At 42.6% G+C, this 14888-nt stretch overlaps 1 protein-coding gene across 1 annotated transcript; it reads right to left on the reverse strand.

Annotated features, from left to right (window-relative positions):
• Positions 1–136: 136 nt before the first annotated feature.
• Positions 137–14187, reverse strand: LOC100710281 (serine/threonine-protein phosphatase 2A catalytic subunit beta isoform). Its single transcript, XM_003458432.5, has 8 exons — positions 13754–14187; positions 11528–11566; positions 8711–8881; positions 7299–7472; positions 3467–3556; positions 2717–2878; positions 1508–1626; positions 137–845 (listed from the first exon to the last, which is right to left on the reverse strand). Exons 1-8 carry the CDS (start codon positions 13853–13855, stop codon positions 773–775), a joined length of 930 nt encoding a protein of 309 aa, XP_003458480.1. The 5' UTR covers positions 13856–14187; the 3' UTR covers positions 137–772.
• Positions 14188–14888: the final 701 nt, after the last annotated feature.

Consider the following 14888-nt stretch of genomic DNA (forward strand, 5'->3'; position numbering starts at 1 on the left):
TGGAGTTGCCCACCCCTGGGCTTAAGTAACAAGCTGAACATGTGTTCTGAGCACGCTCAGAAAACAACAGAACTGGAGGACAAAGTTTGAACCTCCAGGTGAAGCAGGAGAAGAACGAGGCCGACTCACACAGGAAGTTCATCAATAGGACATTTTATTTCATACGTCTGTTGTCTTTATTCAAATTACAGTAATATACTTGCTGAGATGACCACCGGCTGCAGCCCGGACAGCTAAAACTCACAGCTGTACTACTAGAAGCAAACTTAAATCAGTTTTTAAAATTATTTCGCAACAGAAAGAAAAAAAAAAAAAAAAAAAAAAAAAAGCAGGTATGCCAGGAGACGTGTGGTGTTGGCGGTGACGTCAGGTCGGGTTTTAGTGCTGTGGTCTTTTAAAAAAAAGAGAAAGGAAACAGAAGAGGAAGAAGGAGGAAGCCTGCGTTTGCGTTGTACATGTGGTAAAGGAGCAGAATTATGGCACATTTGGTCCACGTTGGTAGTTTTATTCTCTCGATTTCAAACATGTAAGAAACAAAAAGAAGAACAGATCAGAGTTTACATGTTTCTGCAGCACAGCATTAAAGACAGCATACTGAAAACACGACTGTAGGGGGCCGCCCTCTTTAAAATCTGGATTCAGCCAATCGTTTGTCTCTATTCATCATCATCATTATCAGAAGAAGGATTAGAATGGTCTTTCCATCCAAAATGACTGGGGGGAGGGGTGGGTGGAGGTTCGTGGACGATGGACGATGGGATGCTTCGGACATTCACAGGAAGTAGTCGGGAGTGCGTCTGGTCACATGGGGCTCACCGCGGCGAGGGGCGGGGTCAAACTGAAGGCTGAGGAGACAGAAGAAACCTCGTTAGTGATGACTTCCTTTAAGTCGAGTGAGGTTAGATCAGTTAAACCTTAGCTTCTGTAGCCATGGTAACAAAGACAGTCATGTAATTTTAGTGGATGAGACCTAGACTCAGACTGTACATAAAAGATGGTCACAGTGATGTAAAGCCTTGACCTGGCATTTTAAAATCAGATGTTAAGGAGCGAGCCGTGGAGCTGCTTGTCCGTCACAATGAAGCCCCGCCCATAAGCCCTCCCCCTTTCTGGATGTTTCAACTGTAACAGGACCAAAACTTCCAGAATAACTACATTTTATTCAGACCAAAATCTCATCAGGAGAGTTTACTGAGCTCAGCTCATGTCAACCTTCAGGAGTCGCCCCCTGCTGGCAGCTGTCAGTGTGTCCATGAATGAAACTGAATGTGTGCTCTGATGTTTCTGACTCAAGGTTACGCAGAAGCACAGTCTGCAGTATTTATGCTAAACTTTTTATATGAAAGAAGAGAAACAAAAAAGGAATCTGGGGATTCGTGATGTTTAGTGTGTCCAACCCTCAGGGTCCCCACACGGCTCACTTCGTGTATTTTACATGGATGTATTCATATTTAACCTCAGCACCGTTCGGCCTCTCATATCATGTGAACGCATTCTTCGTACTTACAAAGAATATTTCAGAGTGTCGTCCAGTTCCATGATGGCCGCCTGGTTTCCACAGCGGTAGCAGTAGTTTGGAGCACTGAAGATGGTCACCACGTTCTTGTCATGGCCCCAGTTGTAGCCCTGCAGGAACAAACATGTCAGTTAGACTGGGACACCTGTGATCAACAGGGGGCGCTACTGAGCTGAACGAGCAGGGCTTCTTGGGCTCAAGAACAAGTTTCATTTCTTTGTTTTTGACGTTTCTGAGTGAGAATCAGCCAGTCATTAAACGACCAATCAGCACAGAGTAGCAGAAATATTTTACTCAAAGACAAAATCGTCTGTGAGAAGAAAAAAAAAAGGAAAAAAGGACTACAAAGTCATATTTCACTTCAGAAACATGAAATTGTCAAGTTAACCGTGAACTGAATGGCGTGCTAACATCAGCAGGAACGGCTCTCGCAGATCAGTTCAGGAAAACTGACGAGAACTTTGTAATTTTAACATTTCCAGTGAGAATAACGGTGGAACCAGAAACTCTCAGCTCGACCTGCTCTGATGAAACCAGCGAGGGTGACTGCTCTGTTGGGACGAGTGGAGGGTTCATCTGTGGGCGCGGCGCGTCCTCGGCCGGCTGTGATCGGAGCTTTCCTTCAGCTGCAGATGAAGTTCGGGCAGCTGCTTGGCGAATCTTCTGAACAGTGAACTGAACCTCCGTGGGAGTGAAACTGGGACACCAGGGAGGAGATGAGGAGCCTGCTCCAACTTCATGTTGTTGCCATGGAAACCAGAGGATTTTTATAGGACCCTTCAGTCCACTTGCTGTGTGAACACGTGTGCCAGGTTTAACATAAAAATAACAGGACACGTGAGCGCCAGTCTGTGAGGTTCACCACGACAAACCTGCAGCAGCGTGGGTTTCTGAAGCTCATCATCATGACATCAGAGGACAAACGGGTCACCTGACCGGGATAACGAGGTCACCTGACCCAAAATAAAGTGTTTTGTTTTTTTTCTTTCTAATCTGAATCATAACAGGTTGGATTGCCTTCTTTTATCTGAAAAGCCGTTTACGCAGCCAGATTTTTTTTTTTTTTTTTTTTTAAAGTGAACCCCCGAGGAGATTATGTACAAACACATATTCATACTCATTCTTTGGTTAAATAGCACAATATTTTCACATAAAAGTGACACTGTGCTGTGAAAAAGCGTCCAAAAGTCATCGTTTTACCTCCATGACCAGCTGATGGGCGCGAGACACCAGAGTGAGGCCGTTGGCATGATTGAAGGTTTCAGAGATGTCCTGACCGAAAGTGTAGCCGGCACCTCGGGGAGAGATCCCCCACCCGCCGCGGTCATCGGGGTCCGACCACAGCAGGTCGCACATCGGGCCCTGAAACAGAAGCAAACAGCTCAGATAAACCACACAGTTCAGAATCTTAAATATAAACCTGATAAATGACGCTTAGAGTTTAAACTAGAAGCACAGATCATAACTGCACTGCAAGCAGAAACTCATGATGGACACCGGACGTTATTGAAGGTTTGATTGGTGTTGCAGAGCTTTGCAGAGTACTGATTTTTTAAATAAACTGCTCTCCTGTTCTTGCTTTGGTGACAATTTTGTACATAAAGCAGTAAAATTACTACGTGTGAACAGATGAGCTGTGCCTGTAGTTTTTAAAGTAATTAATGACACAATCAGGTCTAACCTCGGCTCTGGCTCCGCTGTAGCTCACGAATGAGCGTCAGCATCGAGCCGACCGACGCGTTTGTTCTGCCTATTTATCACCACAAACTGCTGTGGTGCCAAACGTGGATCAGTGTGAAAATAAAAGCTCCACAGAGGCCGTCTCTCAAACAACCGACGGGCTTTCGTTTAAAAAGTATTTCTGTCCTCCGTAGGAAGCAGGTGGTTTCCATCCCTGACAATCTGAAAGCTGACGTGTGTGTGTGTGTGTGTGTGTGTGTGTGTGTGTACCTCATGTGGAACTTCTTGCAGGCGGTCCAGAGCTCGTATGTGATCCAGAGTGTCTATGGAGGGAGACAAGCCTCCGTGGAGACAGAAGATCTGAAACAAAGAACAACAAAACCTCCAGCTAAATAATTCATGAACAGATTCACCAACAAACAGTTAAAAACATCTTTATTCAGCTTTAAACTCAGGCGGGAGTGTGTGGACGCTCAAATATTCACTCATGAAGAAAGAAAAACCCAAATAAAACTGACAGGATGTGGCTGAAAAACAGACAATGGGGTAAATGTTTAAGAGGCGGACAAACCGCAGACACGAGAAACAGGCGATTAAAAATAAATAAGAATCATGATCCATGCTGACCGTTTTTAATGTCAGATTCATGCTCAAGAAAAAGATATGCCACATTTGCCAAAAATAATATGATCATCATTCTTTCATGTGTTCAGGTTTCTTTAATCAGCTACAGTTCACAGCAGATCTCTGTACTCAGCTTCTATTCTAGCCTATCAAAAAGCATGACGGGATTTATCATCTATGGAACAATCCAAACAATCATGAAGTCATTTAAATAAAGTGGTTTCTCCCATTTCTACTCTTTCTAGCTGCATCACCAGCAGGGGGCAGTGATGCAGCTACAAAACGTTTTCCAACCAACAAACAAAAACACTTCTAACATCTTATCAACTACTGGGTGTGTGTCCAAGTAACCATCTGTGGGTTATGATAATAAACACAGTGTCACACCTGAAAAAAGGAGCACTGATTTAACCTTACACGCAGGGATGGGATACGAGAACCAGTTCTTATAGTAGAAGAACCAGTTCTTGGAATTCTAGTAGTCTACGTCCTTGGAATTGTTAGTCTGCCTGCCTATAGATCCTTGCACACTGGCTACGATCAGCTGATTTCAGTTTGTGTGTTGGAGGAGGAAAATAGTGGCGCCGTCTCCAGCGTGGACGCAATGATAACATGGAGACTCCTCCAGGACAGAAGCGCCTGCATCATACTGTTAACACATGCTCTTTAACAGCATGCTAATGCTAAGCTAGTCAGACAGCATGCTCAAACTAAGCTAGCCAAGAGCCCAGAGTGACGCTAAAGCTGAGTGAATCCCAACACCACACCGTGGTGGTGAAGTCCTAAATGATCACCTTTAAAGTGTTTGTGCTAATAACATCATGTACAGTCAGACAGGCATGGAGAACAGCACTGACTGAGAGGCTTTGAACAGATCACATAGTTCAATTCAACATATGAGACTGAGAATGCACAAGCATCTACTTAAAATCTATTCAATTTATCATCTGTGATATTATTCTGTACAATTCCAATGTATTTTGTTCATCTCCCTTAAATAAACAGGCAGCCTTAAAGTATGAAATATTCATATACAAATACACATAAATGTGTGTACTATCTGAGTGGCTGATGGTGCCCCACAGGCCTCAGTGTGAGCTTGAAGACATTTATAATATTAAAGTAGTTTAATGTGTCGGTGCTGACGATAAACACATTTTGAATGAAAGCCGGGGAACACAGAAACGAGTGGCTATTCTTTGTGACCATATGGATCGGTCCCTCATATCACCATTATTTCACCTAAAGCCACCAAGTTAATACTCAAAAAAGCTGCAGCAATACACACAAACATAAACAGTACTTGGTGACAACTTTGCTTTTAGCCTCTAACCCTCTGGGGTCCAGGGTGTAACTGGCTGTTTTTGACTACTTTTGATTTGGCCGCTATACTTCACCTTTAAAAACTGTTTATCTTGCCAATCTGTTATTATCTCATTTTGACATAATGTGTCAGCACAATTGATCTAAATTCAGACAAAATATAAAATACGAGTAGAAAGTGATATTTTTGACTGTAAAAACCACAAGCATGTTTAACGAATCATTTTCATAACTTGAAATGCAAATAGAAATTTTACATTTTTTAAAAATATGCACAAGTTTTGCAAACAACAAAGTTATATGGTACTATTTACCTAAAAATGCAGCCAAGGCTCAGACGTTTTTCATATAACCATTTCAAACTATTTACAGAACAATCAGGTGCTCTTCGTCAAATAAGAAGCCACACAAATTATTTATGCAACTCCAAAAAATAGTTTGTGTCCAGTCTAAGACAGATGAGAACAGCACAGGGATAAACCTGCAGGTCTGACAGCAGGTGTGTCGCTCAGCGTTTACACTGCAATCTGCCTTTGGTGGCTTTTTTACAGCAACTGTGACGTTCACTAGTAGAACTGACACAAAACAAAACAACGACTACACCACACACTAACTACACAAGACAACACACTAACTTGAGACTCCAAACACGATAAACATCACAAATCTCTCACGTATCAAAACTCTCTCTCTCTTTCGCTCACTCGCTCTCTCTCGCCGGTCACTCCTAAAACTTCCCCTCTCTTCCCAAACAACCAAATACCACATGTTGCCATATCATTTTTTGATTGGTCGACATGGTACATTTTTCTACCAATAGGGGAGGAGTGTTTTTTCTTTTTTCACTCACAAGCAAAGCGTGTTTGCTGGCGCTCTCCTTAGAAAACGCAGTTTTTACCGTTTCTTCCTGGAGTAAGCGCCACTGCTGTATTCAGAAAAAAAACATCAGTTTTACGTGACCTATCAACACAATTTAAAAACTGGTATATAGTTTGAAATCCGCACGTTCGACCCAAGTTGAAATGGAGACTCTGGGTCCGTCGACCCCAGAGGGTTAATCAGAAAGCCTTAAGTTAGCTAGTTATGTATCGGGCTAATGTTTAAAGCTTTCACTTGAGTAAATTAACTCATATTACTGCTAAGTAATGTTAGCTAAGTTCACAGCATATTCCATAATAGCGCTGCCATACTGCATCACACTCAGTGCATTTCAATCACTTCTCCAGCGAGTTTGATAGCTAGCACAATAATAATCATAATTTTAAAAAATAGCATGTGTAACGTACACGTGTACATTACACATGCTACATACACATGCTGGAAAATTATTTACTAGGACTCACCTATCATGCGACTAGAGAGCGCAAACTCCGCTCTTGTCGTTTTCCATCAAACGCTCATTAAAACAGAAACCTACAGGTATGTTAGCGCACTCATCCCCGACTGTCCGAGGGAGGGGCGGGGTCACACGTTGAAACAGACAGAGGCGCAAAGCAGCCCAGGCGGGGAAACTTTGCTTTTACATTTTGCGACTCATTTTATTTCTCTATCTGATAAGAAAACTATTCAATCAGATAGTTATTTGTGGTGAATGAAATACAAGTTACACTTTCAAGCACTTTTAAGCACCACATCGGAAATTCAAGCACTTTTCAAACCTTGAAAAAACAACATTAAAATTCAAGCATTTTCAAGGATTTCTAGCACCCGCACGAACCCTGCAGCGTGTTTCAGATCATTCTACATGGTAACATGACAGTAATGTAAAGAGTAGTGTAATGAATGTCTTTCTCTTGGGAGTAATTAAATAATTTACTGCATTACTTTTAAGAAAAGTGTACTGTGTAATATGTGTATTAACGTTTTTACTTGACTTTGAGTATTGACCCAACACTGATCACAACAAACAGGAAACACCTCTAACTGACCACACAACATGAAATTAATCTGCATGAATTGATATGCTGCTCAGTGACTGTGGCCACTCTCAAAGCACAGCCAATGAGAATCAATAAGGGAATTAAATCGATAAGTAATATTAATAATGGAATCTGAATAACTAAATTCTTATCGATTCCCACCCTAATTGCAGGTCTGATCAGATGAAAACATCACAGTGAAACTGGGATCAATGAAAGGGCGTGGCGCGTCCTACCTGTCCGTCGACCAGCGCAGTGAGCGGCAGGTAGTCGAACAGGTCTGTGAAGTACTTCCACACGTTAGCGTTGCCGTACTTCCTCAGGCACTCGTCGTAGAAGCCGTAGACCTGTGTGATCTGCCGAGACTCGTGGTTCCCTCGCAGGATGGTGATTCGCTCCTGGAAACGAACCTGAACGACAATTGAAAAATAAATAACGTTAAAGACGATCTAAACCCGGGTCAGACCCCCAGGGAGCAGCATGCTGACTCAGCTACATGTTTAATGACTGTTCAGTCAGACTTCATGATGTAAAATAGAAACGATTAGCTAAAGGAAACCATCACGCTGTGATACCGAGACAGGAAAGAAGAAGCACTCAGACAAAAGTGTGACTCTGCTGGCTGCCTCTAGAACAGAAACAGGACCACCACTCCCCACCGGGGGAGGAGTCTGACAGCAGGACGAGACATACCGGAAGAACCTTCGAGACAGGAAGCTAGCTGGATGGCATTAACTATACTTTCAAAATAAAAGCAAAGAGGTTGTAAACTACTAAAGCAGCAGCGCTGTTCTCTCAAACAGGTTAAAAAAAAATTATAACAACCAGGTAAACATGTGATACATGCAAGTACAACAACAACCACAGTGATGCAATTTTCTAAATAAAGTTTCTTTGCATCATTTTTATTTGTCTGTGTATCATTTTAACTACATTACACTAAACTTTAAGTATAAATAACTTTGTCTGAAGGGCCGATCACGCCGGTGTGTTCCTGTGAACAACCAGGTTTCTGTAAACTCAAAGCTCACAGCCTGTGAATCCCACAACAAACCTGATATCTAACCAGAATCACACGTCTGAGTCCAGGTCTGACACGTGGTGTGGTTAGAAAACAAAAAAAAGGTCATTAAAGTCCATCAGTTTCCTTGAGATTTACATGCTGCAGTTGTACTGTGAACACAATCAGATTCAAACTAGTTCACATCATTTTCACATCATGTGGTTGCTTCTGTTCAGACCACATTTATCCCCCGACTGCTCCTCTGTGTGCAGCAGAAACATTGGCCATCTCCTCAGTCAGCTGATTTCCCCTCACATGTCACCACTTCATGTTTTTATAAAACGTGTTTATGATGCTCTAAAACTTTACTCAGATTAAACGTCTGCTCAGCTGAGCTGATGTTGATCTGTTTGTTTGAACAAGTCGAGTTCAGACGAACTGCAGATGATTTTTGGAAGCTTTCAGGCTGACGGAGCAAACAAGTTCAGTCTGCTTCTTATCAGAACAAACAAACAGTCTGTCAGCCTGTGGCGACCGAGAGGGCCGCTGTGATCCTAACAGGAAGTAAAATCAGAGAACATCAGCTGACATCAGAGCGCTTCCACGCAGCACAACTGAACGCCACACAGAAACACAGAGGTTTACCTTTAACGTGACGAGCAGCGTGACCGTCTCCACAGAGTAGTAGCCTCTGTCGACGTAGTCCCCCATGAACAGGTAGTTGGTGTCGGGAGACTTTCCTCCAATCTTAAAGAGCTCCATCAGGTCGTGGAACTGACCGTGGACATCGCCGCACACCGTCACCGGGCATCGCACCTGAGGGGACAAACACAGAGTCACATGGTCAGCGCCACAGAAACTGTTCAACGAAGCTCATTTGTTTTGTTTTTGTTTTTTTTACACCAAGCCAAAAGGAAGCCAGCGTTTTGCTTTTTTTTATCTTCCTGCTCTAACATCCACTCCAAGGTCTGATTTTAGATAAAAGCACAAATATAGTTCTTAGATACTGGCCCCGATGACTGATGATCAAATAGGATCCAACTGTTGGGTCATATTAAATAAATTACATTTTTATTAGGAAACAAAGCTGAAGGAAAAGTCAGGGATTTTCTTTAACCCCGAACAACCTGGTTTTATGTTGACATGACTCATGTTTGTGTCTGCAGCAGAGGAACGTCAATATTTAGGCTGATAACAAATGAACACACATGCACACACACGGACACACACGGAGCTGAGCGACAGTACGTGAATATTTAATGCTGGGTTTTATTTGGGATGCACTGACCTGATCTTTGAATCAGAAATTTGATCTCAACTCAAAAGGTTGAACTGGGTATCCATGACAACAGGCTGATATATTCTAGTCAGTTCTAGTTTTTACTGTTTGTTAGCCTTTTGGACACAAATACATCAAACCTGCAGGAATCAGATCAGCAACAAAGACGATGAAAATGCTGATCGGTGTAACACTGTTCGACCTTCAGGTGACTCACCTGTGCTCACTAATTACCAGGAATGTGTGCGACTCATCAATTGGATGTTTAACAGCTACGGCACTCGACAGTTACATAACTACTCTGTGGTTAAACTGAGCAGTATTTCATTAATCTACAACCACAGTTTCCTGTAAAGCTAGCCCAGTTTATCGGTGGGCCAATATCAGCGTCAGTATATAATCATGTCGATAAGAAACAAAGATGTTAGAGACATCCATTTGTTTTGTTTCTGAAAGAAAAAAAACATTCCCAGCTGATCTGTTGGAATATCACTAAATATCCACACTGGTGTTAAAACTCCTGCATGTGTTGGGCTCTAGTTTCCTGGCACACTAACATAAAACCACGGGACCAAGGCGCCCACATCATGCACATGATGGCTGCAGGTGCTAGCACTGCTAACGTTAGCCTCACCGTGCTGAGTACACTGGCATGTTTGTGCAACATCACACTGAGCGCACCAATTACTGCCAAGGCACAACACAAAGTGAAGTAACGTTTCAACACACCTGGATTAATACCTGCAAGGGAAACGTCTTCATGTCACCTGTAACAGCATCAAGCTCTCTTCAGGATATGCTCACTGGATCATAACTGGTCTTATCAGACACTCCGGTTCAGATCCAGCTTCCTTTTAGAGGAGGAGGTTTCTCTGAAAGCTGCCGACACCTCTGCACACCTGATGTCGTCAGGCAGCTTTCACTGTCATTTCTCTCGACTGTGTTTTCCTGCAGGTTGTTTCTCCAAACGTCAAAGGGATCAGTTTTACCTCTTCACCATCAATCAGGCCTTTCATGTGTTCACACACAGTAAACGTAACTTTCACTCGTTCCTTTTAGTACACCTGAGTCTCAAAGAACCCCCTACTTCAGACGTCAGCGTTTGCTTACTTCAGGGTTTAAAGAGGTTCTAAGCTGCTGACAGAAATCCTCATTTTTGTTATTGTTTATAAATAAAAAAAAATGAAGGCACCAAAAAATGTTTAAGAACGGCATTAAAACAAAAGACAAATCTGATCCGATCTGGGAACTGCTCTGTTGACAGGAAGTCAATATGATCAACTATCTAAACAAAGTTCTTTAAGGCCGAACACACAGGAGGAACAATTTCCTCAAATCACTTCCACCTTCCTCACTGCAGGTGAATCAGTAACAAGCAGCTGACAGGAGCTGCTGTAAATAGGACGTTCACCGACGGCTGAATGTTTGGATCAGTTTTGTGCTTTTGAGGGAAAACCGTTTCCATAAAAACATGGCGGTGGGCATGTGTTCGAGCCCACGCCTCAGCTGTAGGCAGTGTAAACAGGGTGTGAGATTGCTCAAACACCCCACAGGGAACAAACCGCACACTGAAATCTGTTCCTCAAATCTTTTCCACACTTTGATACAAATGAAAGAAAGAATTTGGACAAACAGCCACCTTTCTACACCTGTGCCCTGCAGAAACACCATCAGCGGGTGGAGAGCTCATTTAAAAACAGGCTGGTGCTCACCTACACGTGCTGATACCTGGAAACTGTCCATCATTTCACAGCTTGTTTCTTCATGCTGCTTTTATGGGTTTTTTTTTTTTTGGGGGGGGGGTTAAGAGCAGCCTGGAGGTGTTTATGAGGAGAAAGGAGCCTGTCACAGTTTACAACTCCACTATCTAGAAGGCTCCCTGGGCTGGATATTGTCAATATTGTCAAAGGTAGAGTCCTAGTACCGTGGCTCTGTGAGCAGTGCAGCTCAGGTTAACACAGAACTATGGATGCATGTAAAATGTTAACCTGAGCTCCGCTCCACCCGAGTCACAGAGCCACATCTTCACTCTGAAACACATAAAGGACCGATGACCCATAAACAGCTGACTTGGATTAGAATCTAATCGTTTGATATCAGCTCTGGTTTTATCTTCTGCTTTTCTTTTTCCTCGTGACTTTCATTTTTCCATGAATAATCAATAATGACTTCGGAAAACTCACCTCCTGAACGTTGGACTCCTTGGTCAGGATCTCCTTGGCCTGTAGAGGAAACAGATTTAATGAGTGTCTTTGGGTTGTTGTTTTTTAAAGGAATCACAGCTCAGACAGTGGGGGGGATCATGTGACGAGCTGATAGGAGGTGAAATCAAACTAAGCTCCTACGTGCCCAGAGTCACACACACACGACTGTTTTTGGTTTGTTTGTTTGTTCCTTCTTAAGATTTCAGGCCCACGTGACTGTTTGGAAACCTCTCCTCACCCCCACAGCTCTTTTACATGAGTGAGAAAATAAAGTTGATCTTATTTTAGAGTTTTAACCATCAAACACTCAGCAGCTAAACTTCCCTCCTTCCCATCAGAATTCATAGGATACACAGGTTACAGCTGGGACTGCCTCATTTTTGACCAGCTAAACACGTCATACACATGTGACATTTAAGCTGTCATTTTTTTTTTAAAATTCTCTTACTGATAAAGTGAAGTATTATTAATTTATTTTACTGGAAACTGGAAACAGCTAACCGGGCAAAATGCTAAATATCTTTTTATGCTGTACCAACAGTGTCCTCCAACCAGAACCCTTCAGAACAGCAGGTTATAGTTCCCTCTATTCGAAATAACACCATCTTTGTTAGTCAAAATGTCAGAAATATCCAAACCTTATACAGCCCTTTGTTAAGCACAGTAAACTCATCAACACTGAGTCATCAGCTACACGTGGACTTGCTGTGTGAGGTTCATTTAGAGCAGGAAAAACTTGATGCAATGAATCATGCAACAGCTTAAATACCTGGAAATATAAAATCAATAACCTTTAAAAATTTACCCACCTAAGGAAAAAGTCCATAAACATGTTGCTGGTTTTTATTCAAATTTACTGCAAACAACAATGTGTAGGAAGAGGAAAATAAAGACTTATCAGTACTTTTTACATCACTTCAGCTCCACTCATAGCTGAAAGATGACAGCATCTATCTACAACAGGCCAAACTTCATTCATCTCATGAATTTTACTGTTATTAACTGTAATAAGAGCCCCCTTCAGTAACTGATTAGTTCATATGAAGTCAGCTGGCAGAACCTGGCTGGGCTCAAACCTCCTCACCCATCTGACCAATACCACCTGGATACTTTCATTTCCCCTCAGGTTACTGCAATAATCTCCTAATGGAGATCAATCAGATATGAGCCAGTCTGTGCCATGTTCATCATACCTCCATTATATTCTTCTGTCCTTCAAATTTCATGCCATGTTTATCCAGTTTTTACTTTGAGACTTTCATCTTTTTATTATACTGAAAATCTAAGAAGACTAAACGGGGACACCAGAACCTGTACTATGAGTCTCTTTATTTATTTATTTTTTTTAACATCTAAACCATCTCTGACTCTGCTGATTAGCTAGAAAGAAAGAAATGACTGATTAGTACAGACGGTTTCAGCCCTCATTTAGATGTTAAATGGCATCAACAATGGATTCATCTTCATGCAGAGAGCATAATAAATCAGGTTACAGACATTTTACGTTCTGCTGTCTCGGACGTGGATTTTCAGTTTGATGGGCATTTTCTCTGTGAACATCGCTGCTATAATAGAAATGTCTTCAGATCAGATCATTTAGTCAACGCACACTTCTAAAAGTATGCAACGAGGAATATTTCGGGTTTAATCGCTTCGACAGAGGACGAGAGCCGCCACACGGCTGCACAAACGGCTCATTTTTAATGGTGCAACCAACCTGCCATTTATGCAATCAAATGGTTGATCAATACATTAAGGGCGCGGTACTAATCGATCAATCGCGACACACATTAACAGATGATTAGCCTTAAGAGAGAAATAAGAATAAAGCCCCCTACAGTGAATGGCTGAATCAGGCTGAATCCCGGCCTGTGCGCAAAAAGCAGCGCAGGTAATAACCGGGCAGTAAAATGGGCTGCGTCTATTTCCTGGCACTGGGCAAGAGATGCGATTTTTCGGCCCGTGTGTAATGAGTCGACGATAGTCGGACAACAGTTCACAGTGGGGATTATTTAATAGAAATACACACATATATATCACACCTGAAAGGGAATTCTGACTCAGAATGCGGAGGACAATTGGGCGCAAACAGCCGCCTCGTCGCTCCTTTATTCCGGAAATTAACCGGAGCCACTTTCGCAACACAGGCCGCGCTGGACTGAGCCAGGCCTGCCGGGAAATCATGTCAAAAACTTTGGAACTTACCTTCTCACAGAGCGTCCGGACTTGGTTTTCCGATAGCTGCTTGCACTCGTTTAGCTGTTCGATCCATTGGTCTAACTCTTTAGTGAATGATTTGTCTTCCATGACAGCCGCGGTAGCTCGCTAAGCTAGCTGTGTTAGCTACCTGAAGAAACAAGCGGGCCTGTGTCTCTACGCTAGCTGCTAATTTAGCCTTTAGCTCTTCGTATTGTTAACCCACCGGACCGGTTGGAAAAAAATCACCGCAACAGTTTAAAACAACGACCTGTTTAATCAACTTCTATCATGATAAATGACCGATGTTAAGATACCAATGTTAAAAACACGGGTCTATCGGCCGGGGGAGTGAAAAGGATCAAAAGTCCCCGATGCGGCAGAGCGTAGCGGCAGAATACAGCGGCGTCGCAGCGGCTAGCCGATTTGCTAAAGGAGCTAGCCACAATAACATCCGGGGATTTAACCAGCGTGTGGACTCAGCACAGCAGTGACACCGTGTGGACAGACCTTGAATTACGGCGCGAATGCGCGCCACAACACTACTAGTACTAATACTAACACAGTACAAGTACAAAACTACTGCTGCTACACTACTACATTACTGCTGCTACAGCTTCATTACTGCTACTTTCACAGTACACCTACATTACTGCAATACTATAACTACGCTATTACTACACTATCACTACTGTTAATGAGGAGGTTCAAAGGAAAGTTGAAATTGTTAACCTCATGAAATCAACCGGTCAGAATGCAAAATAAAACAGCCATCAATCTGTTGCAGTATATCAGAGTTATATAGTGTAACTTAAAGGGAGACATAAGCTGTGTCCCAAAACGTAGGCTGCATCCTCCTGAGGCCACATTTGTAGGCCGATTACATCACAGCGGCGCAGCAAAGGCTGTCCCAATTCGTAGACTCTTCCGAAGCCGGTCGACAAATGCGTCCTCCTTTTCCCCAGATTTGAAGGATGGGTCGGGTGTGTCCTTCGTGGCCCACCATATCCCAGAATTCAGTTTCCAACAATGTCAGCCGCTACTAAGTAATAAGTACTCTTATTACTTTTATGTATTTAAAAAAGTAATAAGAGTAATATATGTATATGTAATACTTTTATGTCCACTGTGAGCGACCATCTTT

Source organism: Oreochromis niloticus, linkage group LG12 (genome assembly GCF_001858045.2).
Source record: "Oreochromis niloticus isolate F11D_XX linkage group LG12, O_niloticus_UMD_NMBU, whole genome shotgun sequence".
NCBI classification, from domain to species: Eukaryota; Metazoa; Chordata; class Actinopteri; order Cichliformes; family Cichlidae; genus Oreochromis; species Oreochromis niloticus.